The sequence below is a fragment of the Aspergillus fijiensis genome, assembly GCF_003184825.1.
Source record: "Aspergillus fijiensis CBS 313.89 unplaced genomic scaffold BO72scaffold_11, whole genome shotgun sequence".
In the NCBI taxonomy this organism is placed as follows: domain Eukaryota; kingdom Fungi; phylum Ascomycota; class Eurotiomycetes; order Eurotiales; family Aspergillaceae; genus Aspergillus; species Aspergillus fijiensis.
The window spans coordinates 661,057-688,598 of record NW_024468987.1 but is presented as its reverse complement, the minus strand read 5'-3'; the positions used below and the strand labels follow the sequence as shown (position 1 = coordinate 688,598).

The following is a 27,542-nucleotide window of genomic DNA, read 5'->3' as shown; positions in this document are numbered from 1 at the left end:
GAAATTGTACAAAAAGTGCGGGCCAGTAAGATCACGCGGCCGGGAATATCGATAGTAGCTCTTATCACTACTAGGTCGTTTGCATCCAGCATCGAATGCAGCGCCGTGATTCAATGGCAGGTAGATGAGAATATGCACAAGCGGGTCGCCGAACATGAAGAATTTGAGATCAACCCCAGGAGATGGGTAGGACTAGTGAAGAACAATAGTAAAGCCTTTGCTTCTCCTCTCTCCTCTCCTTGGCAATTGCCATGGGCCTGGTGCCTCGTTTAGAATCACCTTCAGCATTCCCAGGCAGACGATAAGGAGAATTGCACATTTCATGGAAGTAATTAGGTTGGGCTGAAAGGCAGCTGCGCTTGTATTTGATTTGGCCGATAATGGGACTATGCGGAGACAGTTTTCGCATATGTATATCTAAACTCAACATCTGATCACTTTCCGAGAGTATCGTTGAGCACGGTGCCATAGAGAGTTTTCTTTCTTTTCTTCTTTTCTGGTAAGAAACAGCTACCTCGTCATGCGATAATCTGATGTAGGTACCATTAAGCGCAACATCCAGGACGACCCCAAGACACTGCCTGTCCGGCTAATTTTGTCGGCGCTCCTCCTCACGCAAGTCTGAATGTGCCCGCAAAGCAATCGCAAGCAGAATGGCGCCCAGTTCATGCATCTGAACGGATGATGTTATATGCCATGGGCCGTACTCATGCATTGTAAGGAAATGGGGGCCCGTGCTTCGGGCAGGCTTGCTGTTCAGATAGTCGACATAATCTTGATGGTATTCAGCAAGTATAAGAAATGACTGATGCCGATTCAGGGAGACTTGCACCCGTCTACCCACATTCCCGTCTATCGGTGCCCTGAAGCATGGAAGATGTTGACCAGACTTACCGGCATATTCTATTGAGGTTACCGTCTAGAACTGAATCTGATTTGATCCATGCTACCATTTTCGCGGCTTCCAGCATCTTGACCAATGCTCCTTTTAGACTTATATGCACTGGCTCTACTTCGATGAGAGTGAAAATCTTTCAATTACGTTGCGGTCATGTTGTAAGGCACACCTTGCCTTGGTTCTGCCTCAGGCAACAGGCCGACACTCGGGACGCAGATAGCCGCACAGTTAGCCAATAGGATATCCAGCAGTTATCCAGGGGGCTTATCTCCACTCGGCATTGAAGCGGAATGCGGGGAAGAAGACAGATTGAATACAGTGTCTCTTTGCTTCCTGGTCTTTAGGTCATTCATCATAGTTCGGTACAGTCTCTTATCCTGACCTTTTTCACTTCCATCGAGGTCGCAACCGAAGCTGCTTTACACATTTCCAATGTCAACCCCGCAACCAGTCTCTCGTCGTAGAGTTAAAGCTCGGAGTGAGTGCGACCTGCTACCCAGTGCAGCGGTGTCTACCAGTGTGTTCGAACTAACTTATTGCTCATTCAAGCTGGCTGCCTCCGGTGCAAACAGAGAGTAGGGAGACTCGTCAGACTGGAGCTCCATGTGCCCTGCTAACCAAATCTACACAGCGAATCAAGTGTGACGAAACGGTACCGGCGTGTACCCAATGTACGCGGAAGAACTTTGACTGTCCGGGGTACAGACGACCCTTGAAGTGGTCCTCCAAGTATGAGGTGGAAATGGCCATCGCGCACTCACCCACCGAGCTGCAAGAGACCATGGAAACATTGCAAGCACATTTCATTCAGTCGAGAAGGTCAAACGACTCCACAGTCAATGCTCATCGAGCTGAAGCCGCTCACCGAACCCAAGCTGACACCGAGTCACCATTCTGCATTGATGAAGACAATATCTCCACTCTATCGACCAGAGGGAGTCCCACTACCAGCGAGCTAATGAGGTTGGCCAACCTACGTCAGGTCTACACAACTCTGGAAGATGACGACACAACTCTGCTACGCCACTATTTCTCTAAAGTCTGTCCAGTAAACTCCTGCTTTGACTCGCACAAGAATTTCTTCCGCATGGAGCTCGGAGCCCTGATAAGCTCTCGTCCACTGATCCACTCCTGTGTCCTGGCCATGTCAGCCGCTCATCTCACCCCAATACGAGGTGATATGGTGACAACCACCTTGACCCACCGATCAATAGCACTAGCCTGTCTGAAAGCGGAGATAGAGGCAGTGTCTACCCTGCGTCGGAGAGAGAGCGCATCATCACTGGAAAGGACCGTCGAGATGCTTCTTGGTAGCATACTTTTGGGAATGACTGAGGTAAGTCATCCGCTCGATCCTTGCACCACCACAATTGACAGCTTGAGATAGGGATGGCATGATCCGATGCAGTTAGGTATCACTCATCTATACGGCGCCCGTGTCTTATATCGCAAATGGCTGTCAGCCTCGACGATACCAGGCCCATCCTCCCGAGTGAAAGCTTGTCCTCGAACCAGAAGTCTGATCACTGGTCTCATGGTTTACTGGGAAGCAGTGACTTCCTTCGTTCATAATCAACCGTTGGACGCAACCGCCTATTTAGCGACCGATGAGCCATCTACCATCTACGTCAACCCCTGGACCGGCATTGGCACGCGATTGTTTGCCTGCCTGGCTAAGATCGGCACCCTGACAAGACACCGGTCTTTGCTTCGTCAGACGTCTGTCGCCGCCCCCTTCGCGGCTGGGTGGGAGCAAGCCAGCACCGAGATGGCTGAACACGCTCGCAGTGTGGAGACCACGCTCCTCCACTACCAAGTCCCTGGGCAGGAGCAGATAGAAGACACAGTGGATGCAAGAACGCCTGTCGACCACCTGCAACGACTGGCCCGGATTTATCAACAGATAAGCCTCCTTCAACTGTACATGACCTTCCCCGACCTCGATGCGGGGTCGAAGGACGAAACGCTGCTGCATGGCCAGGCTTCGTGGGCATCGAGTCGGACCCACCGTATTTTAACCCTGGCCACGAATGTTCTGGCCGCTATCGGAGTTCTTCCCACCACCTCCGGCGTCTTCTGCCTGCTCACGATACCGCTGATTATTGCCGGGAGCGCTCTGCAGATTCCTGTGTGCCCTGCCCCGCAGCCACACGAAAATGGTCAACCCTCACCAGATATCCTGAGCTCTACCCTGCAGGAAGATACCTATCTCTTCTGGCGGAACTTTGTGCGTGAGCGCATCGAGACCACTCATCGAATCATTGGCGTTGCCGCTATCCCCCGGGCGCAGGAGATTCTGGACCGGGTCTGGTTCCTGTCCGATGTACGGAGGGTTGCAGACGAGCCTTGTGGGTATTTCGAGTACGTCCAGTGGACGGAAGTGATGGTTGCCGAGCGATTGGAGACAATCTTTGGCTAGCATTGTCTAAGGGTGGCATCGACCGCCAATCTCAATGAAGATGGTTCGGATTCTTGTATACCCCTAGTACGCAGCCTGAGGCTATTGCCGCTAGCCGCATTTGGTCAAATAGTGCGTCAAGGAACAAGATGCGATTGGTTGTATGTGCTCCATACTGGCGCTAGTCCTTTTTCAGCGACCATCTTTGAAACCAGTAGATACTGCCAGCAACCTGAAAGTCTTACTACACACGCTAAGCGAGCAATTGATACACGCAGTCTTGAAGCCACTTGGTTGTCTCGAGTGCTTCACTACATGAATCGCTAGTCATCTAGTGGTGATATACTATTAGCAAGCGTTCGACTACCATGTGCCGATCCAAGACTCCGACATCGAGTTATATAAACCGCTGTTCACTAGGTACAGTGTCACAGACAAAGCACACTACAACCGCCCCTTAACACTCACCATGGTCCTCCAAGTCAAAGGCAAAGTGGAAGCCTACAAGCTTCCTAATTACGGCAGCATCTCGAATGTCTTCTTCGGTCAGCCTTTTCCCCCAACACCCCCCTAGGAGTCTGATAACATCACGGGCTGACGAAGAAAAAAGACGACCTCCTCGGAACAGAGAAGCGCGAATCGGGAAATCCAATCGTTGGCTCCTGGTTTCGAATCGAAAAAGGTCCAGAAGCAACACCCCCAGAGTATACCTACGATGAAGTTGGAATAGTCATTGAGGGTGAGTGCACGAGCCGCATGTTCCTGGAACCGAAGCCGAGGTTAGCTGATTGGAACCATTGTGTAGGAGAGATCAACCTTCGTGATGAAACTGGGCAGACCGCCACCGTCAGACCGGGCGATACCTTCTTCTTCCCTCGAGGCAGCACCATCACCTTTTCCTCGGATAGTTACGGGGTGGCGTGGAAGTGTGGGGGGCGTTTGCCGGCTAAACTCTGAGTAAACTGGGGAGTGCCATGTATCCAAGTCTTGAATGAATCGTACATCCATTATCATGTATCACAGAAACAATCAATGATCCTCTGCTGACGGAGAAGTATCGGCTATCCTCAAACACTAGGACTTGTACAGTGTACGATGGGGCAATCAACATCTTGATAGACCAGCAAGGCTGAATGTAATCGCAACAATTTATGGTAAGGCGTATGTGTCAACATAGTTCCTTATCACTGGGCACTATATAAAGGACTCTCAGAGATACGCAGGTTAAGATGTTCCACATGCTTTTCTTGATCTGCGACTCTACTCCACCCTAGGGTTCTGAGCTAGCCTTACCGGATTCGGCAAAAAAGTGCGTTGGACTCTGTCGCGTCACCCGCAGCGCGATCAACGTGCATACATCAGGAGTACGAGGTATATTCAGCTGAACGATAACAATTTGCAAGTCAGCATCATCTCGAGATGCTTTCGGGATGCGCGGGCGCCGAAGTGCTCTATGGAATGGCATGACATGGTCACCAATCCTTTTCTTGTGACATTATTTAGCGAAGCCGGATCTCTGGTTCTAAGCCTTGAAAACCGCTTCTCCGTATTATCAACCATACTCGCAATATGTCTCGCTCAAAAGAGGGCTTCCTATGGACTCCCACCGAAACGACCTCTGGCCTGCCCACGGATGCAGTGCAACCAAGCTCCCCGACCCTCCGCGACCGCTATGACGTGATCGTCATCGGCGCTGGGTTCGCGGGCCTCACCGCAGCCCGCGACCTGAGTCAGAAGCACGGTCTGGCCGTTCTCCTGGTGGAAGCCCGCGATCGCATCGGCGGGCGCACATGGACGGCCCGAGTGCTCGGGGAGGAGATCGAAATGGGCGGCACCTGGGTGCACTGGAACCAGCCGCATCTCTACGCCGAGCTGCATCGGTACGGACTGCACCGGAATCTGAAGACCTCCGCGGGGACCTACGCGCCCCATGAGCAATTGTTCAAGTCGTCAGGCGGTGCGGTGGAGAAGGTTTCCTACGAGCAATATGGACCGGTTCTGGAGCGTGTGGCGCAGAGGGTCTTCGCGATCGACGGATTGGACAGTCGGGCCTTGATGCCGTATCCCCACGACCCGCTGCGGGCGCCTTCACCGTGGAAGCAGTACGATCATCTCAGTGTTCAGGACCGGTTGGACCAGCTGGCGGACTTGGGTCAATGGGAGAAGGAGTTGTTCGCGTCCAACGTTAGCACGTTCGGCAGTGCCCCCGCGAAGGAGACAGGGTTCTCCGACGCACTGCGCTGGTTTGCGCTCGGGGGTCACAGCATGGCGGGAGTGTTCGAGCTGGCAGGGATTTACAAGCTGGGTCGGGGCGGGATGACCTCCCTTGCTCGGGCGATTCTCAGCGAGTATGCCGGGGACATTAGTTTTAGCACGGTTGTCGCCGAAGTGAACCATGTGGTGGATGGTGTTGAGGTGCGCACGAAGGATGGACGGAGGTTCCGAGCTGGCGCGGTCATCTCAACGATCCCACTGTAAGTCCTCTCGTCACGTATGTTCCGGCAGTGCAAATGCAGTTGCTAACGCACAGCCAGGAACTGTCTCGGCGACATCCGATTTAACCCTCCCCTCTCACCCCTTCGTCAAACCGCCGTGAGCCAAGGCCACATCAACCGCGGCGCAAAGATCCACTTCAAGCTACGTGAAACGCTGCCCGGCTGGTTCTGGACGGCCAATGACGCCAGCGACTCGGAGTTCGTCTTTGCGTTCTCGGACCACAACGGCACACAGTTTTCGGGACCATCGGGCACGTGGTGCATAGGCTTCGGGTACAATGGGCATTTGACCCAGAAGACCGATAGTGAGTACATCGTGCAGAGGTTCAAGCGGGATATCAAGCCCGACGTCACTGTTGAAGCATACGCGACCCATGACTGGATGAACGACCCGTATTCCAAGGGCGTGTGGGCCTGCTGGGGCCCCAACAGTGCATCGGCCCATCTGCAAGAGCTTCAGAAACCGCACGGTCGCATTCTTTTCGCAAGCGCGGACTGGGCGGATGGTTGGCGGGGCTTTGTCGATGGAGCCATCGAGCGAGGTCAGGTAGCTGTTCGAGATACTGTGCGGCTGTTGAAGGATATTTCCACGGTGTCTGCCAAACTGTAACTGAAGATGCCGTCACGAATGTGGACCTTGCTTTGAGGTAAAGTCTGCTTTGTTACCTGAATGGTGTGTAACAAACTATCTGCCACAAAACACAAGGCTAAAGAACAATGAAGGTCAGATTAGCAGCATAGAAGATAAAATGAGATAAAGTATTAGGCTTACCACCACACCTCAAACTTATTGAGTAGGAATGAATTCTGTCGTCCTTAACGTTTGTGATGTATTGCCTCGGGGCTCTACATCAGGCCCGGAGAGACATGAAGCAAGTTAGAAATTGGTCGGCAAAGACAGATCTAAGAAGTCATCGAAGGCAAGATCTAGGTCGGTCATGTCACCTATCGCCCAATCGTGGTCTCCGGTATAGTATACAACGGGATTTTGTGCCACGGGCGCATAAGTCGCGTTCATCGACATACTTTCTTCGTCTCCAGTCGCGGCAGGAGCCGCTCGCGTACGCTTATTCCGAGTCGCTTGTGGAGACTGCACGGCAGGCCCATGCACATCGAGTTCATCCCCGTACAAGCCTGGATCACTCTCGTGGATTTGCTGGAGAGCTTTGCGGCCCAACCGGGCCATCGCTTCGGCAGAGTACCACGAGACACTCAAGCCCTCAAGAAGTGAACAACACGCGTCGATGTCGGTTGCAGCTCGTTTTCGATGGGTGATAAGATTGCTGGACCGGTATTGGCGATAGAACACGCTCATGGACAATGCAACTGCATACGATACGATCGGCAAAGGAGGCAAGTCCTCGGAACACTCTCTCGCCACGATGGATTGAACGCGAATGGCTGCGAGACCTCGTTGATTGCGTGCAAAGTTGTGCGATTCGGAGCTCGCGTTGTCCATCGTTCGGTGAAAGACAATTGCGACTGCTTGGTAATAGAGCTCCAAAAGTTCTGCACAAAGACAAACCCCGTCAGTCTCTCCCTACCGCGACAGTACCTACATCGCTCCATTCGGGATAAGAAGAAAAAATCACTTACCCAAGGAGGCAAAGCCAAGTTCCTCGCCGGAAGGGCCCACTATTTCCTCAAAGCTGGGAAATGGTTTCTCTGCCCTATGCTCGTGGTTGGTTCCGGGTCGGTAGAATAAGATAGCCTCGGACAAGAGTTCCGAGATCCTGAACCAGACGTCAAAGGCGGTTGTAGGGGTTTCGGGGGCATTCATTGCGCTGCACGGCCTCTCTATACTAATATCATGGTCGTTGATCAGGGCCGGGCGACCAAACATCGATGCAAGAAGCTTGTCCAGGGTCCATAGACTCCAGAAGAGCTTGATATGTACAAAGTCGGCATCGCCCGGTCGCTTGAGGTGCATACCCACGGTTTGTGCTTGATGAATGGCCTGTGAGAGATGCATCGACGCAATTTCCGATCCTTCGGAGTTCTCACAGTGCAAGGCCATCAATGCAAGCACTCGAATCCGGGTCACACGATCCCGCTCGAGCCCTTCGGTCAGCGCATCTTCGAGTCCTTGGTAGACTTCCGTACAGAACACTCGAGGCGACACCACGGCGGCATTCTCGGTCAAGTAAAGATGCGGAGCAGCAGCTCTTGCCTTGGCTGCAACTAGACAAATTGCTCGCTCCAAGAAAGGGGAGGAGATAGCTATGCGTGGATCGACGACGGGCAGGATGTGGTTGACCTGGGAGAAATAGATGCCGAAGAGTGGAAGACGGGTGGATGAAGGCAGTGGCCTACAGGCCTTCCGTGCAGACTCGAACCGACGACGAATTAAAGTGTCCAACACATGAGGCGGATACACTTCCGCTGCGGGATACGTTGGCGCTGGGTTGCTCATGTCATCGGTAGCATTCCTCGATGGATCTCCTCCACTTTCAACGCCAGAGGCAGGAATCCAGAGTCCCACTCGGTCGCGTAGAAGGGTAGAATTCGTACCCCCTGCCAGTCTTTCTCGAATCTCAGCCTCCGGATTCATCTCACCAACAAAACGAGCTGGCAGAATGGCATCTGGTGTTGTCGAAGCCCGAGACTGAGGCTGGGGTCGCGTTGCGGTGGGGCTGGGTCCGGCCTGTCTTCGACGCATGCGACTGGAATTTGGCTGCGTATCCGCATGCTGACAGCGTTTCTTCGATCGGCAGAGAGAATGTGTCAGTGCTCCCATGCTTTCGCAAGATGCCGCGGCTTCAGTGAGCGGCTACACACCTTTTTCCGCTGGCAAAGGTCGCAGGCCCTCAACGCTCTCTTTCGAGAGCGGGTCTGTGGGGAGTCGGCTAGCCAGGTCACCTCCATTTTGATCTGGAGGGAGTGAGGAATAGGGGACTTTGATCGGCAAGGGCGGGGGGCTATGAAGCATGCTAGAGGCTTGTCAATGCTTGTCAATGCTTGCCAATGCTTGCCAATGCATTGTGACTAGTTGAGTTACTCACGGCTTGATGATGAGAGCGAGCAGTGAAAAAGGCGCAGGCGCGGGAGGCGGCAGCCGAGCGGGAAGTCTTCCTCAAGGGGAATAGCCGCTCTGCGGGCCGCCATCTCGGCGGGAAGGTTTCCTAAATGGGCAATCAAGGTGGGGTACACGCAGGGCGAATCTATCAGTTGCAATCCGAGAAACAAGGGTTAAAGGAACGAAAGTTATTGCTTACTGCTCGGGATAGACGTACAATCAGTACAATTTAACGCCCTTCCTCCTTGAACAACGATGTCGAACCACGGCTGTAATCTACACTTCGAATTGGAGTATGTCCTCTAACCTGCTACGAGCCCTTGTATGAAACAGTGTTTAACTTGTCAATTGGCATAGCGTAAATGTCCATAAGGTCTTTCTGCCGGCAGAAGGCAGCCTCATCTCGGAGAGTCCTCATATCACGGGCAAGTTGGTCTTGAGTCTAGCGCAGCCTATGCGAATAGGATCGATCGACGTTCAACTGCGGGGAATCATGAAGCGACGGTACGTGTTAAAGCAGCCTAGCTCACATGTTGTCACCGAAGATCAGGCTGATGCATTAGCATCCCCAGATGGGGCAGCTTCGAGAGGTCCCAGACGTTGACCCAAAGCTGCACCGAGTCGGTTATCTTCCAGCGCAGTTGGCAGCTGATGCGGACAACCGTCTTCCGATCCCGCATCTATGCCCCGGGCAGACATGAGATACCTTTGAGCCTTGCGTTCGGATCAGGAGAGCATATGCGAGAGTCCGTGGACGGCGTGGAAGGCTATTCGGTCTCGTATCTGCTGATTGGACGCGTGACGAGGAAATTTGCGAGCGATCTGACATGCCACAAGAACATCAAGGTGTATCGCAGCCATGCGCCGAGTGAGTGGTACTCTTTTGCTACTGCACATGTGGGTTTCTCTTCATTTTGGACGGACGGAGACAAGCAGCCTCTGACCCTGCTATTTCACAGACTTTGGACAACGAGTGGCCGGGCAAAATTCGATATTCCATTAGCATTCCTGCCACTCAGATACCCTTTGGATCGGATCTATGCCCTCGGATACAAATCTCCCCATTGACCGAGGGTCTTCAGGTTGAAAGCATTACAATCGAAGTCGTTGAGACTCACCACTTTGCGCCAAATCCATCTTTCGACGGCGGATTTCTGAAACGCATTGATCGCTCGCGCGTAGTATGTGGAAAGGAGTTCTCGTCTACGAAAGACCGGGATATCTCAACCCAGGAGATCGAGGGCGGATATGAAGTTGCACCGCTCGTCGCTTTGCCGACATCGATTTACGACTGCGCCCAGGCGGTGCAATCCTCCCACTTCGATATCACCCACAACGTGGTCGTCACCATCCGAATCATCAACATGGACAGACATGTGTCATCGGTAAGTGCATTGGACCTTGATGGTGCAGAACTTTACGCTTAACTCCAGCGGTCAGGTCCGTGCCTTGATACCCGTTGTAATCTTCATGCATAATGTGGATACTATCCAGCTCAAGGCATCATCCCTCTATTCCAGACACATCATTCCTCCGGTGTATGGCAAGCACCAAGAGGACCCATTGATCGCTGAAAGAGAAAGCATGGAAGACCAGTCACGGGTATGCTCACCTGTGATATCGAGATGTTCTTCGCCATGTGGGCACATGCCACTAGACTCTGGATGGGTCGACATTGAAGAGCTGAGCAGGACACCGAGTTATACCTCTGCTATCGACAGAGTAATATCACTGCAAGGACCTTTACCACCTCCATACGTATGAAGGCCGACTGAACCAGAAAATTTAAATTTCAAACTCGAGGTAGAACTTGCCATAAGCCAAAGCTTTTCTTTATTGTAAATGGTCTAACAGGTGGTCGGTTGAGACCTATGTTAAAACTCAGTGGCGGATGTCAATGAAAATGATTATGTACTCAAGAGGGCTTTCATATACGCAGGCAATTTGCGCTGTCTAGATATTTTCCGAACTCTCTAGATACAGACGGAAAGGGTAGGTTCTTATACCAGTGACTACAAAAGATCATGAAAGGTCAGACACACATCCCCAGACCCGGCCGGAGCCTCGAACCCAACAAAGCGATGATCCCTAACCACCCAATCCGCCCCAGCCTCCTTCAACTGCTGCACCGTGTGCGTAGTCGTCACAGCCAACACCTTGCATCCCGCTGCTTTGCCGGCGACAATTCCTGCAGGAGCGTCTTCCATCACCAGAACTTCTCCTTCCCCAGAACGATGTTGAAGCAATTGCTTCTTGGCCGTAAGATACCCCTCAGGGTCCGGCTTGCCCATCTTGACATCCTCGGCGGTCGTGGCCTTCATTACCCGCGGGAGTTGAAGGATAGTCAACCAAGCATCCAGCAATGCCTTGCTGCCCGAAGTCACGATGGCATGCGGGATGGAATAGCGGTTGAGTTGCTCCAGTAGCCGCCGGGCTCCCGCAATCTCCACCGCAGGCGTGGAGGAGAGAAGCGGGATTCTGGCCTCCATGGCGCTCACATCTGGGTCTACGTTAGTGCTATGACTACCACGACGGACGGGAACAAGACAAAGCGGAAGAGGGGGACGCTCAGACATACATTCCCAGTTTGCTTTAGTGGGGTCCAGTTCTTTGAGCACATCAATGCTTCGCCTACCATGAGAGGCACGGAGGATGTCGCGATAGTCCAGCCCCAATTCGGCGGCGACTCTAGACACGTTCAGTATGATGGGGGTAGTGAAGGAGGTGGGTGTCGTTCGCTACTGGTCATGTACCAGCGAGGAGCCACCGTGTGGAAGGCATACCTTTTCCAGTTTTCCACAATTGCTTCGCATCAATATCAGCCACATATTCACCCGTGGGGAGATTCGTCACGCCTACCTTCGGTCGAATCAATGATTGTTCCATCAAAGTCTAGAAGAACCCCGGCAAATGCATGCCGCTCGCTTGGACCGGCTGGCTGGAAAGACTGGGCCATGATGTAATTTCAGCCAAGTTGCGAGTTTAGTCACGTTTGGATGCTTGGAAAATGCAGGAGAGCAGGGATTGATTTATAAGTGATGGGTCAAGTGGCGCCGCTCAGGGCTGGCGGGCGGCAGGTTACCGCATTGGGAAACCCACCCGCCTGCTTCCCAGGCAGATATTCGCAGGCTTATGATGTATAAGAGCCCCTGTGAATCTTGCACAATACTTAGACAGAACATAAACAAGGCGACAATCAACTTGTTTTGAAGCCAATTCCCTACAACATGCATACTTCACAAGTCCAGACCGCCAGCCTCCGTCCGGCTCTGCGCATCCTCTCCAAACCCAGAGCACATCGCCAGCTGGCCACTTCGACACAGACCCCTCGCAAAGAAGGCGACATCTCCTCAGTGTTTGTCTCCCTCTCCGGAGTCAAAGAGCAAGCACTGCCACCTAGATTCGCCGATCAGAAGCGGCGTCTGATTGCTGGACACGAAGATCAGGTGAAACAAAGCTGGGATCGACTCCTGTGCCGGTTGCGTGATGAAGTGGGACTCATCGCCAGAAGGGGCTCGGACATTATCCCCTCCATCAACTTCAAAGACATCCACGCTGCATCGTCAGAGTTCCAGGACGAGCTCCGTAAGCGTGGTGTCGCGGTGGTGCGGGGTGTGATTCCTGAGAGCGAGGCCCGCGCCTACAAGGAGGAGATTGAGGCGTACGTGCGCGCCAATCCTCAGACTCGAGGTATTACAAGCTCCCTTGAGATAAAAATCAAAGAGTCGCCTTCTCGCTGACATGATCCACCGTAGCATTCCCTTCTCAGGATCCGCAGGTATTTGAACTATACTGGTCCCAGCCTCAGATGCGTGCTCGTCTGCATCCCCACATGCTGCAGACCCAGCAATTCCTCATGAGCTTCTGGCACTCGCGCGCGGAAGATGCCCTCATCTCCCCCACCTACCCCTTGACGTATGCCGACCGCCTGCGCATTCGCCAGCCAGGTGATGCCGGTTTCGCCCTGGGACCTCATGTGGACGGCGGCAGCGTTGAGCGCTGGGAAGACCACGGATACGGATTGGGACGGGTCTACCAACGTATCTGGGAGGGTCAGTGGGAAGAGTATGACCCCTGGGAAGCCAGCTGCCGAGTGCCAGCAGTGGCGGACCTGTATGACGGGGCCGGGGCGTGTTCCATGTTCCGGATGTTCCAGGGCTGGTTGAGCATGTCACACACAGGTCCCCGGGAGGGCACGCTTCTCGTCAACCCTCTGCTGTCCATGGCCACCACATACTACCTGTTACGACCGTTCTTTGAGCCGATCTCGTCTCCTCCGGCCGGAGACTGCTCGCGGCTGGCCCTGGATACCTACCTCGACCCGACAAACTGGCGTTTTGAGGAGTCGATGTCCAGCAAACTGGAGGGCGCCACGCCGGGCTACGCGCAGGAACTGAACGATATCTTGCACCCTCACTTGCACTTGGAGAAAACCATGGTGCATATGCCGAAGATTGCCCCGGGCGATTATGTCGCGTGGCACTGTGATAGTACGTCCCTTCATGTCGATATCTCTGCGTGATTTTGCTGACTAGAATCAGCCATCCATTCCGTCGATAAGATCCACCAAGGTCGCGGAGACAGCAGTGTTCTGTACATTCCTGCTTGCCCTGTGACCGAGGCCAATGCGCAGTATGTTCGTCGCCAGAGGGAAGACTTCCTCAATGGTGTGCCACCGCCCGACTTCCCGGGAGGCAAGGGCGAAAGTGAACACATTGGACGCACAACACAGGCAGACCTAGCTCGGTATACTAATAAGCAGGGACTGAGATCTCTGGGACTGGAGAAGTGGAACACTGGAGAGAGGGATCTGAAGCAGGGACAGCGCGCTGTATTGAAAAGGGCCGATGAAATCATGGGTTTCTTTGAGGTAGACACCTTTAACTAGCATTAGATGTGACCTATTCCATCCAAACATATGTACAAATATAGGCCTTAAGAATCTTTGCCATGTCATCCAGACAGTTAATTGAACAACAACCCCCCATTAGCGTTGACAACACTCCCCGTAACCCACCGACTGCCCTCTTCAACGAGGAACGCCACCACCTGGGCAATATCATCAACGTCCGCCACCCTCGGGGCAGCCGGGGTACTCTTGACCACCCTTTCCCAATCCTGCCGCACCTCCGCATCCTCAATGCTTCGCTGCCACAATTCCGTATCCACCGGGCCAGGACTCACACAATTGACGGTCGCATTATACTTGTGGCCCAGCTCCGTAGCCAACGACCTCGTCAGACTCTCGATCGCCCCCTTGGCAGCCACGTACGCCGTGCACCCCGGATGGCCGTCGCGCGCATAGCTGCTGGAGAAGTTGACGATGCGGGGCGCTTTGCCGAAGTACGGGGTAGCCTCTCTGATGAGGAAGACCGGAAAGCGGAGATTCGTGGCGAGCTGCGCCTCCCACGCCGCGTAAGACATCTCTTCGAAGGCGTAGTCGTCCCTGGCGCCCGCATTGTTGACGATGATGTCGATGGTGCCGCCCCAGCGCTCCACGGCGGCGCGGACGATGCGCAGAGGCGCGTCGATGTCACTGCCCTCAGCCTGCACGGCGAATGCGTCTACTCCGTGTCGCTGGATGAGGTCGCAGACGACTTCCTCGGCTTGCGCGTGGGCGCTCTGGTAGGTGAGGAGGATGTTGGCGCCGCGGTGGGCGAGTTCGTGGGCGATGCCGCGGCCGATGCCGCGGGAGGCGCCGGTGATGATGGCGTTTTTGCCTTGAAGGGACTTGTCGGTCATTCTGGGTGAGGGGTCAATCAGGGTAACGAAGTAGTGGGGAAGATAGTGGGTAGGCGAGAGACTTTTATCTTAATGATCCAGGGCTACTCCGGGAAAGCACTGAGGGGTAGCGGGGATGGCCCGCGGCGGATAGACTTACCCTTGCAGTTACACCCCACTAATTACATGATAGTGCATACATCATGATGCTTGGCAGCCAGCTGCGCACGTATTTCTGCTCACTGTAAAGAGAAGAAAACCACGTAAAATGCGGTGCAAAGTATCACCTAAGCCGGAGGCCATGGTGAGATGACTGCTATCAGACCCCAGGGTATTCCCACAGTCGCAGGGAGGTTCTCGAATGCGCAATTCCAAGCCAGAGCAGCGCGTTTATCAGGTCGATGCTTAGAGTTCAAGATCAGGTCTGCACGTTCATACGGAATGAACACCACGCTAAGTTCAAACTTGGGACTGCAATCGATTGCATAGTCCAGTGAGGTCAATTTAGGCATCCGACAGGCAGCATGACCGAGAGAGATGAGGACTCGCTGGAAATGTTCAGTATCCAAGAGCTTACGGTCTCCGTATCCCCTTCCCAGGTCACAAACCAAGACCATGAGTCACTAAGCTCACTGAATTCGTATGATGAATTGACCAAATTCCATCTTTACTGTGATCGTAAGTTGATTGTGACAACTGGCCGATTTTGTGATCAACATCAAGGAAAGTATATTGTGTCGATTGACCTTGGCTTTAAGAACGCTGGATTTCACCCAACAATGATATTCTGCAGGGTTTCCTCCTATTCCGAAAAGAGAGCTCCCTTATCGACACGGATCCACTCTCGAATTATACTCACCACGCGTTGGCTGGGAGTCGGTGAGGCAAGGTTGCCTTGAATGTAGCTGTTGTCTATTGTTCTGATTCAAACACTAACTCTTATAGGACTTCATTAAAGAAAGACACAAGTTCAAGTGCATGTTGCGAATGAGTGTCTGTGTCTGGGTTGCCCCCCCCCCCCCAAGCTCTTTTATTTCTTTGCTTAATTATTCATCTGTCTCTTTAAACTCCTGAATGCTATTATGAATTCCAGCTGTGAAATTGCACGGTCTCTTGTAGAGTACTTTATTGTAGGCCATTGGATAAATGCGAAGACTGAACCATTACAACCAAAGTCAACTAACTTATCTCTGGTGACATACGATAGGAAGATAACTTATGTTGAATGGCATGGGTGGGACTCAGCAGGCATAGTAACATAAGTTTAAAAACTGTGACCAATTTCAACAAAAGACAATATGGCCGAGCGGTCTAAGGCGATAGACTAGAAATCTATTCTCTTCGGAGGCGTCGGTTCAAATCCGACTGTTGTCGTTTTTTTGTTTCTTTTTTTGCTGGCCCCCCTAACTCTACCCGGCTATCTCTACATGACTCCAGTAATTCTAGAAGCTTTGGCTGTAGCATGTGTGAGCAGTGTTGCGAACAAAGAGATGCGAATGAAACTAACATTTCCCTCACACACTTGATAAACCCCATTACACACAGGTAAGATCTCTAAACGTCCGCTAGCATATCTATTGCCTTGGATACGCGCATCTGACAGGGTCTGCTGTCTCCTTTCTTCATCTTTTCTGTCTTTCCGTCAGCTTTCTGGTCTCCCTTTGTCATTGACCAGTCCTCGGGGGATAAATACGTCTGTATAGATCCATGTTCAGATGAAGTTTTCCAGAGATCATCAATCATCAAGTTCAAAGTCTGACTCGACTGTATCATTGGGTTAGAGTAATAAGCTCTGTCTTCCAGTCAGATCTGCTATGGAGGGCACACACACCTCAGTGACCCCGACACGTCAGTAAGAACTTCATCACCCAGGGGGGCAATTTACATTGCGGTGACAGTGCTGGTCTCCCTTCATCCTCCCCCACCTTATCATCGATCTCTACGACAAGACAGTTCCAAGCCAATGCAACACGGAAGCACCCGGGCCCCCGCGAGCTGGGACCAAAAGGGTCGCATTTGATTTGACTTTCAGCACGTCTCACAGAAACTAAGGAGTGGGAAACGTGGCGAATGATATTTTATCCGATTTGTAGTTTGCTGGTTCTTGGCCACCCGGCAAGTCACAAGTCGTCTGCCGTTGAAACTTCTCAATTCAAATAAGCGTAGTCCGTCACAGGCACTGCATCGAGAGCAATTAGACATATCCTCAGGGCAACGCTCGTGTAGTAATTATACCATCTAACATTTACCAATGGCTTGGTACGTGATGTATACATGTTCTGGAGAGCCAAGTCAATACTTCCTGCTCAGAGGACTTTGCGCATCGGCAATGCATGTAGTGTATAGCTAGGAACTTGATGAGGCCTGTACTCAGATGTCTCCTTCTGGCATGCTGGCAGGCGAAATGAAGAAAAGAAAAAGCAAAAAGCCACTTCTTCGTCCCCAACCCTCCACCGCTAACCCTAGGGAGTGAGTGCTAAGCCTCCGCGGTAGAGAGAACGGATTTTGGAAGAATAGACCATTCTTCAGATCTCGGGTCCTGGCAAAGCCCCTGGTCAGCCATGGGTTACACTGGATGTCAAAACGGGATTGGCTGGTGTGACTATGTCTTGAGGGACAAAAGCTTCAGCAAAGGCACATGCGCATGTAATACCGCGTGATCTCAGTTTTCTATCTCATAGGCATATCTTTAGTTTCAGATACAGGCGATGTCGCTGCCAGATGCTTCCTGCAACTCGCTGGATATGGAATTATCGTTATTATGGCCTGGCTTCATCGAGCACGATGGCAGGACATCTTGCAGAACTAAAGGGCATGGACAAGATAGGATCCGGTCTAGCGACTGCAGAGGATGACCATATGTTCTAAGCGTTTAAAAGACTTTCATGTGTTCCTATCGAGTGAATCGAGGATGTGGAAGAGAAGGGATAATTCCTGACTCGGCCCAGCTCCGTCCATCTTGATCTTCTGCTTCAAGTCGTGACAATCGAGATGTGGGCGTCTATCATGGTTGCAGTTTCGCTTTCTTTGTGCGTGCTCGCTCTTCCATTACAGCTATCCAACAGCCTGAATCTTGAGGCTATAGACCCGAATACCTTACGTTTGACCTCACGGGCCAGTTACGTGAACTCAATTGACGCGGTGGCTGACAACATCCGCCTAGCTGCTCGAGCTGGACAAGCCAACTATCTGGAGACTGCAACGCGGCTTGTCGAGACCATCGTCCCCGGGGCAGCCTTTCGCATGATTGATGACCACTACATCGGTGAGAACGACGTGGCGCATGTCCACTTTCGACAAACTGTCCATGACATGGACATTGATAATGCCGACTTCAATGTCAATGTGGGTGTTGCGATCTGCCTTTCGTGTTGTATATGATTTATAATACACCGATCTATATAGGTCGGAAAAGATGGGACAGTCTTTTCGTACGGGAACTCGTTCTATACTGGAAAGATTCCCCACGGCAACCCTCTTCTCAGGCAGGGTGTCATCGATCCAGTGACAGCCCTTGACCGTGCATCTAAAGCATTGAGCCTGGCACTTTCCCTGGACAATTTGAAGTGCGAGAGAGTTCCGGGGACAAATAATCACGTATTCCAGGGCACGTCGGGGGCCATCACTGAGCCCAAAGCAAGATTAGTTTTTTTACTCAAGTCAGATGAGAGTCTCGCTCTGACTTGGAGAGTCGAGGCGCACATGGACTCGAATTGGTACCTGACATACGTGGATGCAGGCGCCAATGCGACAGTCCATGGTGTCGTGGACTATGCTTCTTCTGCTACCTACGAGGTTTAGTGGGTAGAGTCCAATTATGATTCTCATTCCACAGAAACACATCAGCTAATGCTCTCGCAGTGAATGGGGGTTGAATGATCCAACGGAGGGGGCACGCACGACTGTCACCGACCCGTGGGATAAAACCGCCTCTCCCTTCACCTGGCAAGGAGATGGCAACACCATCTACACCACTACGCGAGGAAACAACGGGATTGCCCAGTCCAATCCCTCTGGTCTGGCACCGTACATGGACAACTATCGGCCCAGCAGCCCAGCCTCCAAGTTCGAGTACGCCTACTCACCGACCATGTCCCCTCCGGATGCGTACGTCAACGCATCCATCACCCAGTTACTCTACACAGCGAACACCTACCACGACCTCCTCTACACGCTGGGATTCACCGAGAAAGCCGGCAACTTCCAATGGAACAACAGCGGCCGGGGCGGCCGCGAGAACGACTACGTGATCCTGAACGCGCAGGACGGGCTGTCGTACAACAACGCGTACTTCAAGGCTCCTCCCGACGGCGAACCAGGACACATGCGCATCAACATCTTCACTCACTCGGATCCGCCGCGCGACGCCGACTTCGATGCGGGGATGGTCATCCACGAGTACACGCATGGCTTGTCGACGCGACTGACGGGTGGCCCGGCCAACTCGGGGTGCCTGTCGGCCTTCGAAGCCGGCGGCATGGGCGAAGGGTGGAGCGACTTCATGGCCACCGCGATGCGCCTGAAGCCCCACGACACACGCGCCACCGACTACGCCTTCGGTGGCTGGGCGTCCAACGCCTCGGGGCAGGGGTCGCGTCTCTACCCTTACTCGACCTCGCTGACCACCAACCCGCTCACCTACGCCAGCGTGGACGGGATGCTGATGCTCCATGACGCGGGGTCGGTGTGGGCGAGCATACTGTACGAGATCCTGTGGAATCTAATCGATCGATACGGTAAGAACGATGGCCCCAAGCCGGTCTTCCGCGACAAGGTGCCCACGGACGGGAGGTATCTTGCTATGAAACTGGTGATGGATGCGATGGCGCTGTGAGTAACCGTCTTCTTCGCTCTTTCTGGCCTTGGTCAACAACTAACGCAAGTCTACTAGACAACCTTGCAATCCAACATTTCTTCAAGCCCGGGACGCCATTCTGGATGCCGATAGGGCGCTAACTAAGGGGGCCAATCAGTGTGCCATCTGGAAGGGCTTTGCCAAGCGGGGCTTGGGCCAAGGGGCTAAGACCAAGGGGTCAGTTCGTTTAGACAGCAACATCGTCCCCTTTGGGGTGTGCTAATCCTCACAATGGAGGGGTAGGGAAGATCATATGCCGCACTTAATCTATGATTCTGAGCACCCTTGCTACCATTATGTATAATTTGTCACGAAGTAGCAGTTCTTCCAAGCTTTCGCAATTGAATTAGCCTCTCGATAACACATGGTTCCCGACATCACTCTTCCAGATTCCAAGCAGACAAAACACATCAAGACCATCCACAATCCTTTATTCCAATGAACAGGTATCGACAGCGTAGACTGTATACCTGGAATAGATGTTGACCAGGCTCCATTGTAAGCGACCTTCCCAGCATAACCTGTGGATGAACAGAGACCCAAGACCTAGTGCCCTCGAACCACTTTCACCCCAGCTCACCGGCCCAAGAAAGAAGCCTAGTTCGTAGGTGGGTAGTAAGGCCTGAGGCGAAACTGGTTCGTCTGGTCCTCGATGCCGGGGTTGGCGACGCATTGGTTGGTCTGGTGCAGGCGGAACCGATATCCGGTACTATATGCCAGGGATGGGGGTCGATATCAGAACTTGCGTCATATAGCTCCAATAACTGAGGGTAGTCATCGGAGCAACGATAAGACATGTAAACGTACACTTGGGTAACCGGCTGGGAGACAGGGTGCGTTGGGATGCGAAAGCTTCCGTCCCCGGCGCGCAGCTGGCCGGAGAGCAGGTAGCATTCCGAGTACCCGCCTTGATCGTAGTGCGAGAGAGCCACCCAGACGGGCTTGTCTCTCTCGTTTCTGTGCCAAAATATCTTAGTATCCGTGATCACGGTCTCTGTGGCCCATCTAAAGAAGAAACATACTCGTCATAAGTCCATTGGACTACGTAGTTGCTGTCTAGCTCAAGGGGATTGGCCTCGGTGCCGGGCACGTCGCTCAGCTTCATGGCGGCGGAGGCAGCAGCGAACACTGCAAGCGCGATAAGAGAGAAGCGCATGCTGAGAGTGGTAATTGGATGTGGAATGAAGTCTAGGGACCAAGAATGCGAATTTCTGATTCTGGGTGGTGAGAGAGAGAGGTTTTGCGGATACAGTGAGAGGGTTATATAGCTATCGAACTCTGTCGTGAGTACGATAGCAGCGATTTTCGCGCTATATTTACTCATCATCCTGGCTGACCGTTACGAATGTCGGTAGTATCGTAGTGTCCGAGGTCACGTCCAATAAAGAATAGACGTATTCAAAATATGCCGGCGGGATTTAAGAGTCTCGTCCTCGGCGAAGACCGTTGTTTTCGGAATAGGGCTATTTTGACTAACTCGGTATCACTGTACATAATCAGGTACATTAGATCGAAGTCGTACGTGTGGATATATGGTGTTATTTACTGGGACATGTTTCAGGGCTCATCCTGGGGGACTTGTCCGTCCAACTCTAAGATTGATATCACTGTGTCCCAAATGCCCAATTCTACATGCTGATCGTGCTCGCGCAGAGTCACCAGAGCGTAGGGGTCATCTGAGAGGTACTGTTACGCTGTCGGTGCGATTCGGATTGGAGGAGAGAGATATCTTATGATGTCGAACTCCATAGGCTGTCAAGCAAGCCCAGCAATCATGCGGGGAAAGAGCTCGACCAATTTGCAATCACCCGGATATCAACGGTCACCGACACATCCGACATTTCTTTTCTTTCCGATTACCTCCTGCTTCTTAACCGGAATCAATATTGCGCTGAGGTAAATCCACTCCATAATAGACAATTGAGATAGACAGGAGAGCATCAAGGTGCTTTAATGCTGGCTTTCGTTATAGATTTCGCATCTCAAGCGCAAAGACGGTCTACCCTTGGTCATGTCACTATGTACATTGGAAGGTCCAAGGATCATAAAGGCTCACAGCTCCCGACTGAGTGGAAAGGGAAGTATGTGTTACTCTGTCGCTTACCGACACTAAGCCAGGACGCCCATCTATCGTGGCATCTGACATGGAATTGTGATTGTAGTGCCGCGAAATAAAGACTCAAGCACAATTGAGAGCACTTTGTATCTATATTCTAAGACTGTGTTTACCACATAGGTACAGCAAAAGTGAAAATACTACGTAGGTTGTAGACCAGCCATGCTTCACCACTTACTCCATGACCTTTTATGGGCCATCCACTATGTTCACTCCTAGTCTGCCAGGCTTGATTCTACAAGCACCATAGCATAGATGACTCAAAGGAAAAGGTCAAAGGAACAGTGGTGCGGTTACCTATTGTTGTTTTTTGTAGTTCCTATCCCTTTATTGGAGTTATAGGTCTCATTCACCTGTCCCAACATTGGAGAAGGTAAAGTTATGACATCTTTACCAAGGCTCTTACCGTGGAAAGAACCATCACCCGCTACTTATAGCCCTCGTAATCGGTAGAGGAAAGTAATTCCGCAGTCTTCTCAAAATCGATTCATCCAAAATGTCCCAACCAACGACTGCCATGCTACCCCAGCTTCCCAACGAGCTCCATCTGCATTATACCAGTTACCTCAATGGGCAATCCATATTCCGACTCAGCAAGACTTGCAAAGCCCTGAGGGCTGTATTCCGGGATGAGGCCCAGAGGATCATCAAGCACGTCGAAGCGGATGCCCTAACGTACGACCACTACTGGGACGGGGTCAGGGTCCCGGAGGACCATCCCGACATCCTTGTGCATGTCCGAGATCATCAGAATGCGTGCACCCTTACGTATGAGTATCAACTTAATCGTGATCGGCATCGGTACCGGCAGCGACTGGAAGACGCGGTGAGAGAGGGGAAGGGCGAGGAGATCCAACGGTTTCTGGAAGCCGGACTTATGCCGACCGTGCGGTCGCGCGGCCTTCGCGGGCCGTTGCTGCACGGGGTTATTAAATGCCAGAAAGCCTTCAGGGAGGACATCACCACTCTGCGCCTTTTGCTCGAGGTCGGCGCCCGGCCCAACGCCCTCGACTATAACGGTCGCACCGCGCTGGATGCTGGGCGGACCTTCGACCCGAGTCCCGCCTATGCGGCATGGCTGGAGCTGTGGGAGTACTTGGAGAGCCTGGAAGCCATAGAGCCGGATCTCCAGAGTCTGCAGGAGGAAGCGGTTCAATTGTCCTTTGATGATATCATGAACTACCACCCAGCAGTCGCGGTTTACATGGAGGTGATCGATCATCCTCGGATTGACGACCTGGCCAACACATGAATCATGGAGCGAGGGCGTGAGATCTATCAGGAGGCGCTCGACGGGCCATGATCCGGCTTGTGTTGCTTGGTTTGGGTAATCCGGTTATAAAATATAATACACTTATCAGGCTGCTTCAGATATTGATGATTCAGCTAGTTCCAACTACCAAGAAAATCAAGAACACGTTTCAGCACCTTACCTCGGAGACCTCATATCGCTGAGAATATTCCCAGAAGGTCTCAGCCGGTCCCTAAGCCGGTCAGAAATCACTAACTCCAACCCTAAGTCCTTATGTGGTCATGCCATGTCTGGCCATTTGTGCAGTACCAACCAAGCAAAAAATAGAATCCTCTTAATACATCTGTTCGAGAAAATACACATCTTGCATTCATATTCAATGAGAGTAGTCAAGTAGCAACCTTTCACTATGTCTAGTTCTTCCGGTTGATTGAAGATGTCATGAACACCTTTGTTCTCTGCCCCCAAAAGAGAATCTCTCTGACTAGTAACAGATTCTCCAAAGACCGAACGATAATAGTCTAGCGGGAACTCCCTAACTGCCTTTGATGCGAAGAATGGCATCCTTTTGGCTGTTTGTTATATAAAGAAGTGACTAGAAAGGATACTGATACAACGTTGGAAACCGGACTCCGCAACTCCGATTATATATTGCATCGCATCTCGTAGTCGAGTCACAACCCACAAACCCTCGGGCCTACGGTTTCACCACCATGGATGAACAACCAACTAATCCTCTAATCAAACTGCCTAACGAACTGCATCTGCAGTATGCCTCCTACCTGGACGCTAGGACCCTCAGCCGACTGAGCCGGACGTGCAAGGAATTGAAGAACAAGTTCAGCGAGGAGCTGGAGCGCGCCCACGAAGCCCACAAGTGGGCGCTCGCGACCGTCAACTACTGGGGGGGTGAGTGGGAGTCGCAAACGGCCGCCGACATCGAAGCCAGGATGCGGCAAGATGACCAGGGGGCATCAATCGCGGTGGAAGCTCATCCCAAAAGATGGAAGCGGTACCCTCGGCTGTACCACGTCATCAAACGGGGCCAGATCGACCTGGTGCAGAACTATCTGAAGGCCCGGGGCAATCCCAACCTCCGATTTGGGCTGGGGGCCAGGCCGAGTATCAACAAGCCCCTGCTGCATTGGGCGTTGTGCATCGGGAACCGGGACGGACATACGACGATCGTCCGGCTCCTGCTCGAGCACGGCGCGGATCCCAACCTGGACGAAACAGATCGGAAGGAGGGGATTCGAGGTGCCGGCACTGCGCTGGACTGGGTTGGGCGAGAGCACCGGTGTCTTTACTTCGAAGGCCAGTACCCCCAGCCCGGGGACGCGGAACGAACCAGGCTGGCCCTGGCCTACGGTGCAAGGGCCTCACTCTGTGAAACAATCTACAGTCTATATCAGATGGAGGATGGCCCGGCCCTGGTGCAGATGGCGGTCGTCAATGGAACCGATCTGATGCAGCTGGGCTTCGAATGGCACAAACTGCTCGGGACGCTGTTCTGGACGGACGCCACAAATCGGTTCTCCGACGAGCAGGTATGTGAGCTCTTGGCCCTCGAGCCCGAGCTAGTCACCTTGGTCACGGACGCAACGAGGGACGCCGTTCAGTATATCAGACAGCATCGACCAACCCTTGCCGAGCGCCTGATTCGGGAACCGAGCCCTTTTTACTGGCTGGCGAATCTGTTTGAGGACTTATATCATTATATCTAGACCGATGTGCTTCACAATTGGAGATCCATATCAAAAGAATAAGAGTGATTGTAGAAGCCCGGTGTGATATGGAACAAACCAGGCTATATATCAATATTATCATCTCGAAAGAACTTTCGATTTTCCACTTTAACTGTACATAGTGGCATCGCATCGACGCTGTTGTATTTCAAAAGAAAAAAACAATTAACATTACCTCTGACCCGCTCCCTGCGCATCCAGCTCATAAACACGTTCGTTGCTCCCGGCCAGCTCGTGGCGTGTCATAAGCTGCTCACTCTCCAATTCGCTCGCCGCCGCTTCGCCCGACACCTCACTGACCGTACACCCCGAGGTGGGGAGTTCGGCCTTCTCCCAACTACCTGCAGCAACTGGCAGGCTTTCCTCCGTTTGAGACACAGCCCGACGCCGCCGTCGGAGGAAGAGATACCCCAAGGCGAGGAGCAGAGCAAGACCGACCACTCCGCCCACCACTCCGCCGGCTATCGCTCCTGCGTGTGAGTGTGAGCCTACTCCACTACTGCTCGTCGGAGAGGGCGAAGCCGTTGCTGATGTGGTGTTGGTTTGCGAGACGAACAGCTCCTTCAATGCTGGACTGGCCCAACTGGAGGGATATGGCGAGGCTTTGATGTCCGCCGCGGTAGCGGACGAGAGAGAGTATGTCATTAACCCGGGCTATCTTCCGATCAGCACAGACTGTGTCAGTTGGCTAAATTAGGCAACCTACGTCAAACCCCGACCGAACCACCTCGGACTGCGCATCGTAGATAAACGCGGGCATGGTGTAGCAACCGGCGTCCGAATCGTCAGCCCAGGCGAGACGGCCGCCGACCCCGAAGATCTGCCTTCCATAAGCCTGGCAGCTGAGCGTCATCCGGCCTTCACTGAGTCCGGCGGCGTTGTACCACTTGAAGGAGGGGATGGAGAGGTAATCCACGTCGGTGATCACGTCCTGGGAGTGATAGTCGGCGCCGCCGAGCACATAGATCTGATACGAGGCGGAAGAGAGATCGTGCTGGACGGTGGCGCAGAACTGCGTGCGCGAGGCCACGCTGCCGCTCGTCGACTGGTTGTACCAGCTGCCGGAGGCGATGTCGTATACCTGAACATAGTTCCAGCTATTCTGCAGGGATTCCGTCAGCTGGGCTCGTGCCCATGTTCAATGCCGCTTGCTCTCACCACAGCCATAGTCGCATTGGTGCCGTTGACCATCGAGGGCGTCTCCCCGCCCAGAAACACCAGCAGCCCTTTCTCTCCGACGGGGATATACACCAACGCTCCGTCCTGCACAGGCGTGACGGGGGACTCGATCTCGGCGATCTCGCCGGTTGTCGTGTTGAACTCCACCATGCTGGTCGCATACATCCGCCGACTATCGGTGATGGCGGTTGTTGTCGAGGAATCCTGATACCCACCGAGCCAGTACGCGCTCTGCAGCTCAGGCACGTTGACATTCACTACATCGCACCATCAGCACCAGCCCATTCCACCATTAACCCCAACCCTCCTCCCCGATAAGAGAAAAAGGCCACTCACCTCCACCATCATACCGCACAGGCACCGCACTCGTCTCCTGCACCTCCCACTTCCCCCCCTGCACCTCATACTTCCACACCTTCTCATCCAGACTGATATTGCTCGCCCGCCGTCCACCATACAAGAACAGGGAACTGTTATCGCGACTGGACCACAGCGCCTGATCCTTCAGCACGGGGATCTGCGCGTCCACCAGACTCATCTTGTAGTTTGCGCCATCGTTCATCGAGAATGACTGGCTCAAATCCAGCTGCAGCATGTAGTTATCTGTTGTCTTTCGTCAACATCCGAATGATCTCCTCGGGGGGTTCGGGAGGGTGGGCGCACGGGAACTGTTCCCGTCGTCGGGGACGAGGCCGCCATCCAGGTCGACCATGTAGAGGACATCATTGGCGATATTTACTGCAGATACCTTGTTTTAGTTGATGAACATGGATGAGAAGGAGGGATGAGCGTACCGCCGAATTGATAGCTCCGACAGAATCCACCGGATAGGTCTGTCAGTACGGAGCCGCGTTTGCTGAAGGTGGTGTTTGCTGTCTGCGTTGAGGTGACTGTCGCGAGGAGCGCGAGGAGGGAGAGAAGATGTGATGCTGTCATGTTTGGATATGTTGCGCGGGTGAGGAGCCCGGTCCTGCTGCTGCTGCTGCTGCTGTGGTTTCACAGCAAGAGTGATGCGGGTGGTAAAAGAGGGGAAGGTTACAACAATAGGGAAAGCGAGGTGCAAGGCTGAGCTGAGGGGCAAAGCCATCGGGGACAGTCTAGGGCGGCACAGGGTGCATTGGTCATAGCTGCAAGTCCGTTTCAGGGTCGGCGCTTAGTCTGCGGCGGTTAGTCGTGGTGGCTTGTACATTCGGCTTAGTGCGGCGCTTGGAATTGGTGTGAGTGCCATTGTGATCAATGCAAAGCAGGAATGCTAGCAGACAAGAAAGATGAGCCGTAGCTGCATTCATATAACGGGCGTTGCACGTAGATTGAGAAGTACGAGATGATCAGGGGAGGATCCGAGCATGTTCCCAGATCAGGGGGTTTAGGGCTATGCTCATTGGGTGTGATAAGATTAGAGGGGCAGACTAGATCCCATTCTCGGAAGAGATGAACCTGAGATTTGAGGTAGACTCGTGGGGGCCAAAAGAGGGTCCAAGTCTCAAGGACGGCCATTGACTTGGTGCACCATGTGCACCAAGTGCACCTAGGACAGATGCATAAATAGCTAGCATCAACCGAGAGGGGTTGATGTGACAGGGTCGGACGGCCAGCGATAAGATAGCAAGGGTGGCAAAATGCAGATGCAAAAGCAAAAAGCAATGACCAGACTGGGGCTCGATCCCAGGACCTTATCGGTGTTAACGATACGTGATAACCAACTACACCATCCGGCCAATTGATATAATATGCCTTTTATTTATGCCAAATGTTTCTACTACTTGCTGTAGCCTGAAATGAAGTTGGACTCATTCACAGTTCAACACTATGTGATGAGATGTCCCAAGGTGAGGATGGTGAAGTTCCAACTTGTATATCCCGAGCC

At 52.8% G+C, this 27,542-nt stretch overlaps 13 protein-coding genes and 2 non-coding genes across 15 annotated transcripts; 9 read left to right on the top strand and 6 right to left on the bottom strand.

The window, feature by feature from the left end:
• Positions 1-1,310: 1,310 nt before the first annotated feature.
• BO72DRAFT_424145 (Zn(II)2Cys6 transcription factor) lies at positions 1,311-3,317 on the top strand (the record flags this gene model as incomplete). Its single annotated transcript, XM_040942865.1, has 4 exons — positions 1,311-1,376; positions 1,448-1,473; positions 1,530-2,234; positions 2,286-3,317. Exons 1-4 carry the CDS (start codon positions 1,331-1,333, stop codon positions 3,315-3,317), a joined length of 1,809 nt encoding a protein of 602 aa, XP_040804061.1. The 5' UTR covers positions 1,311-1,330.
• Positions 3,318-3,765: 448 nt separating this feature from the next.
• BO72DRAFT_493881 (uncharacterized protein) lies at positions 3,766-4,253 on the top strand (the record flags this gene model as incomplete). The annotated part of the gene is made up of 3 exons (XM_040948423.1): positions 3,766-3,841; positions 3,907-4,035; positions 4,102-4,253. The coding sequence occupies 3 exons, from the start codon at positions 3,766-3,768 to the stop codon at positions 4,251-4,253; spliced, it is 357 nt and encodes a 118-aa protein (XP_040804060.1).
• Positions 4,254-4,865: 612 nt separating this feature from the next.
• Positions 4,866-6,477, top strand: BO72DRAFT_475753 (flavin monoamine oxidase family protein; the record flags this gene model as incomplete). The annotated part of the gene is made up of 2 exons (XM_040947347.1): positions 4,866-5,770; positions 5,831-6,477. 2 exons carry the CDS (start codon positions 4,866-4,868, stop codon positions 6,399-6,401), a joined length of 1,476 nt encoding a protein of 491 aa, XP_040804059.1. The 3' UTR covers positions 6,402-6,477.
• Positions 6,478-6,606: 129 nt separating this feature from the next.
• BO72DRAFT_399220 (fungal specific transcription factor domain-containing protein) lies at positions 6,607-8,656 on the bottom strand (the record flags this gene model as incomplete). Its single annotated transcript, XM_040942119.1, has 3 exons — positions 6,607-7,300; positions 7,388-8,492; positions 8,570-8,656. The coding sequence occupies 3 exons, from the start codon at positions 8,654-8,656 to the stop codon at positions 6,669-6,671; spliced, it is 1,824 nt and encodes a 607-aa protein (XP_040804058.1). The 3' UTR covers positions 6,607-6,668.
• A 406-nt stretch (positions 8,657-9,062) lies between these two features.
• BO72DRAFT_493878 (arrestin C-terminal domain-containing protein) lies at positions 9,063-10,494 on the top strand (the record flags this gene model as incomplete). Its single annotated transcript, XM_040948422.1, has 6 exons — positions 9,063-9,100; positions 9,165-9,311; positions 9,380-9,704; positions 9,767-10,192; positions 10,248-10,409; positions 10,465-10,494. 6 exons carry the CDS (start codon positions 9,063-9,065, stop codon positions 10,492-10,494), a joined length of 1,128 nt encoding a protein of 375 aa, XP_040804057.1.
• A 325-nt stretch (positions 10,495-10,819) lies between these two features.
• Positions 10,820-11,789, bottom strand: BO72DRAFT_424137 (2-deoxyglucose-6-phosphate phosphatase; the record flags this gene model as incomplete). Its single annotated transcript, XM_040942864.1, has 4 exons — positions 11,667-11,789; positions 11,591-11,612; positions 11,386-11,495; positions 10,820-11,307 (listed from the first exon to the last, which is right to left on the bottom strand). Exons 1-4 carry the CDS (start codon positions 11,761-11,763, stop codon positions 10,820-10,822), a joined length of 717 nt encoding a protein of 238 aa, XP_040804056.1. The 5' UTR covers positions 11,764-11,789.
• Positions 11,790-12,034: 245 nt separating this feature from the next.
• BO72DRAFT_466658 (DUF1479 domain-containing protein) lies at positions 12,035-13,695 on the top strand (the record flags this gene model as incomplete). The annotated part of the gene is made up of 4 exons (XM_040946781.1): positions 12,035-12,068; positions 12,102-12,497; positions 12,563-13,297; positions 13,343-13,695. The coding sequence occupies 4 exons, from the start codon at positions 12,035-12,037 to the stop codon at positions 13,693-13,695; spliced, it is 1,518 nt and encodes a 505-aa protein (XP_040804055.1).
• Positions 13,696-13,718: 23 nt separating this feature from the next.
• On the bottom strand, positions 13,719-14,595 carry BO72DRAFT_445831 (SDR family NAD(P)-dependent oxidoreductase). The gene has a single exon (XM_040944148.1). The coding sequence runs from the start codon at positions 14,547-14,549 to the stop codon at positions 13,773-13,775; it is 777 nt and encodes a 258-aa protein (XP_040804054.1). The 5' UTR covers positions 14,550-14,595; the 3' UTR covers positions 13,719-13,772.
• Positions 14,596-15,820: 1,225 nt separating this feature from the next.
• On the top strand, positions 15,821-15,902 carry BO72DRAFT_t66. The gene has a single exon. It is a non-coding gene; the product is annotated as a tRNA-Ser (tRNA).
• A 1,632-nt stretch (positions 15,903-17,534) lies between these two features.
• BO72DRAFT_493874 (extracellular metalloproteinase) lies at positions 17,535-19,606 on the top strand (the record flags this gene model as incomplete). Its single annotated transcript, XM_040948421.1, has 4 exons — positions 17,535-17,873; positions 17,934-18,328; positions 18,390-19,358; positions 19,420-19,606. 4 exons carry the CDS (start codon positions 17,535-17,537, stop codon positions 19,604-19,606), a joined length of 1,890 nt encoding a protein of 629 aa, XP_040804053.1.
• Positions 19,607-19,980: 374 nt separating this feature from the next.
• Positions 19,981-20,539, bottom strand: BO72DRAFT_493873 (uncharacterized protein; the record flags this gene model as incomplete). Its single annotated transcript, XM_040948420.1, has 3 exons — positions 19,981-20,092; positions 20,191-20,340; positions 20,406-20,539. 3 exons carry the CDS (start codon positions 20,537-20,539, stop codon positions 19,981-19,983), a joined length of 396 nt encoding a protein of 131 aa, XP_040804052.1.
• A 1,456-nt stretch (positions 20,540-21,995) lies between these two features.
• BO72DRAFT_456729 (uncharacterized protein) lies at positions 21,996-22,751 on the top strand (the record flags this gene model as incomplete). The annotated part of the gene is made up of 1 exon (XM_040946293.1): positions 21,996-22,751. One exon carries the CDS (start codon positions 21,996-21,998, stop codon positions 22,749-22,751), a length of 756 nt encoding a protein of 251 aa, XP_040804051.1.
• A 713-nt stretch (positions 22,752-23,464) lies between these two features.
• Positions 23,465-24,906, top strand: BO72DRAFT_504301 (uncharacterized protein; the record flags this gene model as incomplete). Its single annotated transcript, XM_040949145.1, has 1 exon — positions 23,465-24,906. The coding sequence occupies one exon, from the start codon at positions 23,465-23,467 to the stop codon at positions 24,473-24,475; it is 1,011 nt and encodes a 336-aa protein (XP_040804050.1). The 3' UTR covers positions 24,476-24,906.
• Positions 24,572-26,759, bottom strand: BO72DRAFT_27003 (uncharacterized protein). The gene is made up of 6 exons (XM_040940192.1): positions 26,470-26,759; positions 26,339-26,413; positions 26,012-26,278; positions 25,655-25,932; positions 25,203-25,598; positions 24,572-25,150 (listed from the first exon to the last, which is right to left on the bottom strand). The coding sequence occupies exons 1-6, from the start codon at positions 26,609-26,611 to the stop codon at positions 24,668-24,670; spliced, it is 1,641 nt and encodes a 546-aa protein (XP_040804049.1). The 5' UTR covers positions 26,612-26,759; the 3' UTR covers positions 24,572-24,667.
• Positions 26,760-27,319: 560 nt separating this feature from the next.
• BO72DRAFT_t65 lies at positions 27,320-27,393 on the bottom strand. The gene has a single exon. It is a non-coding gene; the product is annotated as a tRNA-Val (tRNA).
• Between the last annotated feature and the right edge of the window lie 149 nt (positions 27,394-27,542).

Excerpts from the sequence above, each read along its gene's own strand:
- BO72DRAFT_27003 (XM_040940192.1), bottom strand. The coding sequence starts at position 26,611 with ATGACAGCATCACATCTTCTCTCCCTCCTCGCGCTCCTCGCGACAGTC. Across the intron at positions 26,414-26,469 it reads TCGGAGCTATCAATTCGGCG|TAAATATCGCCAATGATGTC; the intron begins GTACGCTCATCC and ends AGGTATCTGCAG. Across the intron at positions 25,599-25,654 it reads CCAATGCGACTATGGCTGTG|AATAGCTGGAACTATGTTCA; the intron begins GTGAGAGCAAGC and ends GAATCCCTGCAG.
- BO72DRAFT_445831 (XM_040944148.1), bottom strand. The coding sequence starts at position 14,549 with ATGACCGACAAGTCCCTTCAAGGCAAAAACGCCATCATCACCGGCGCC.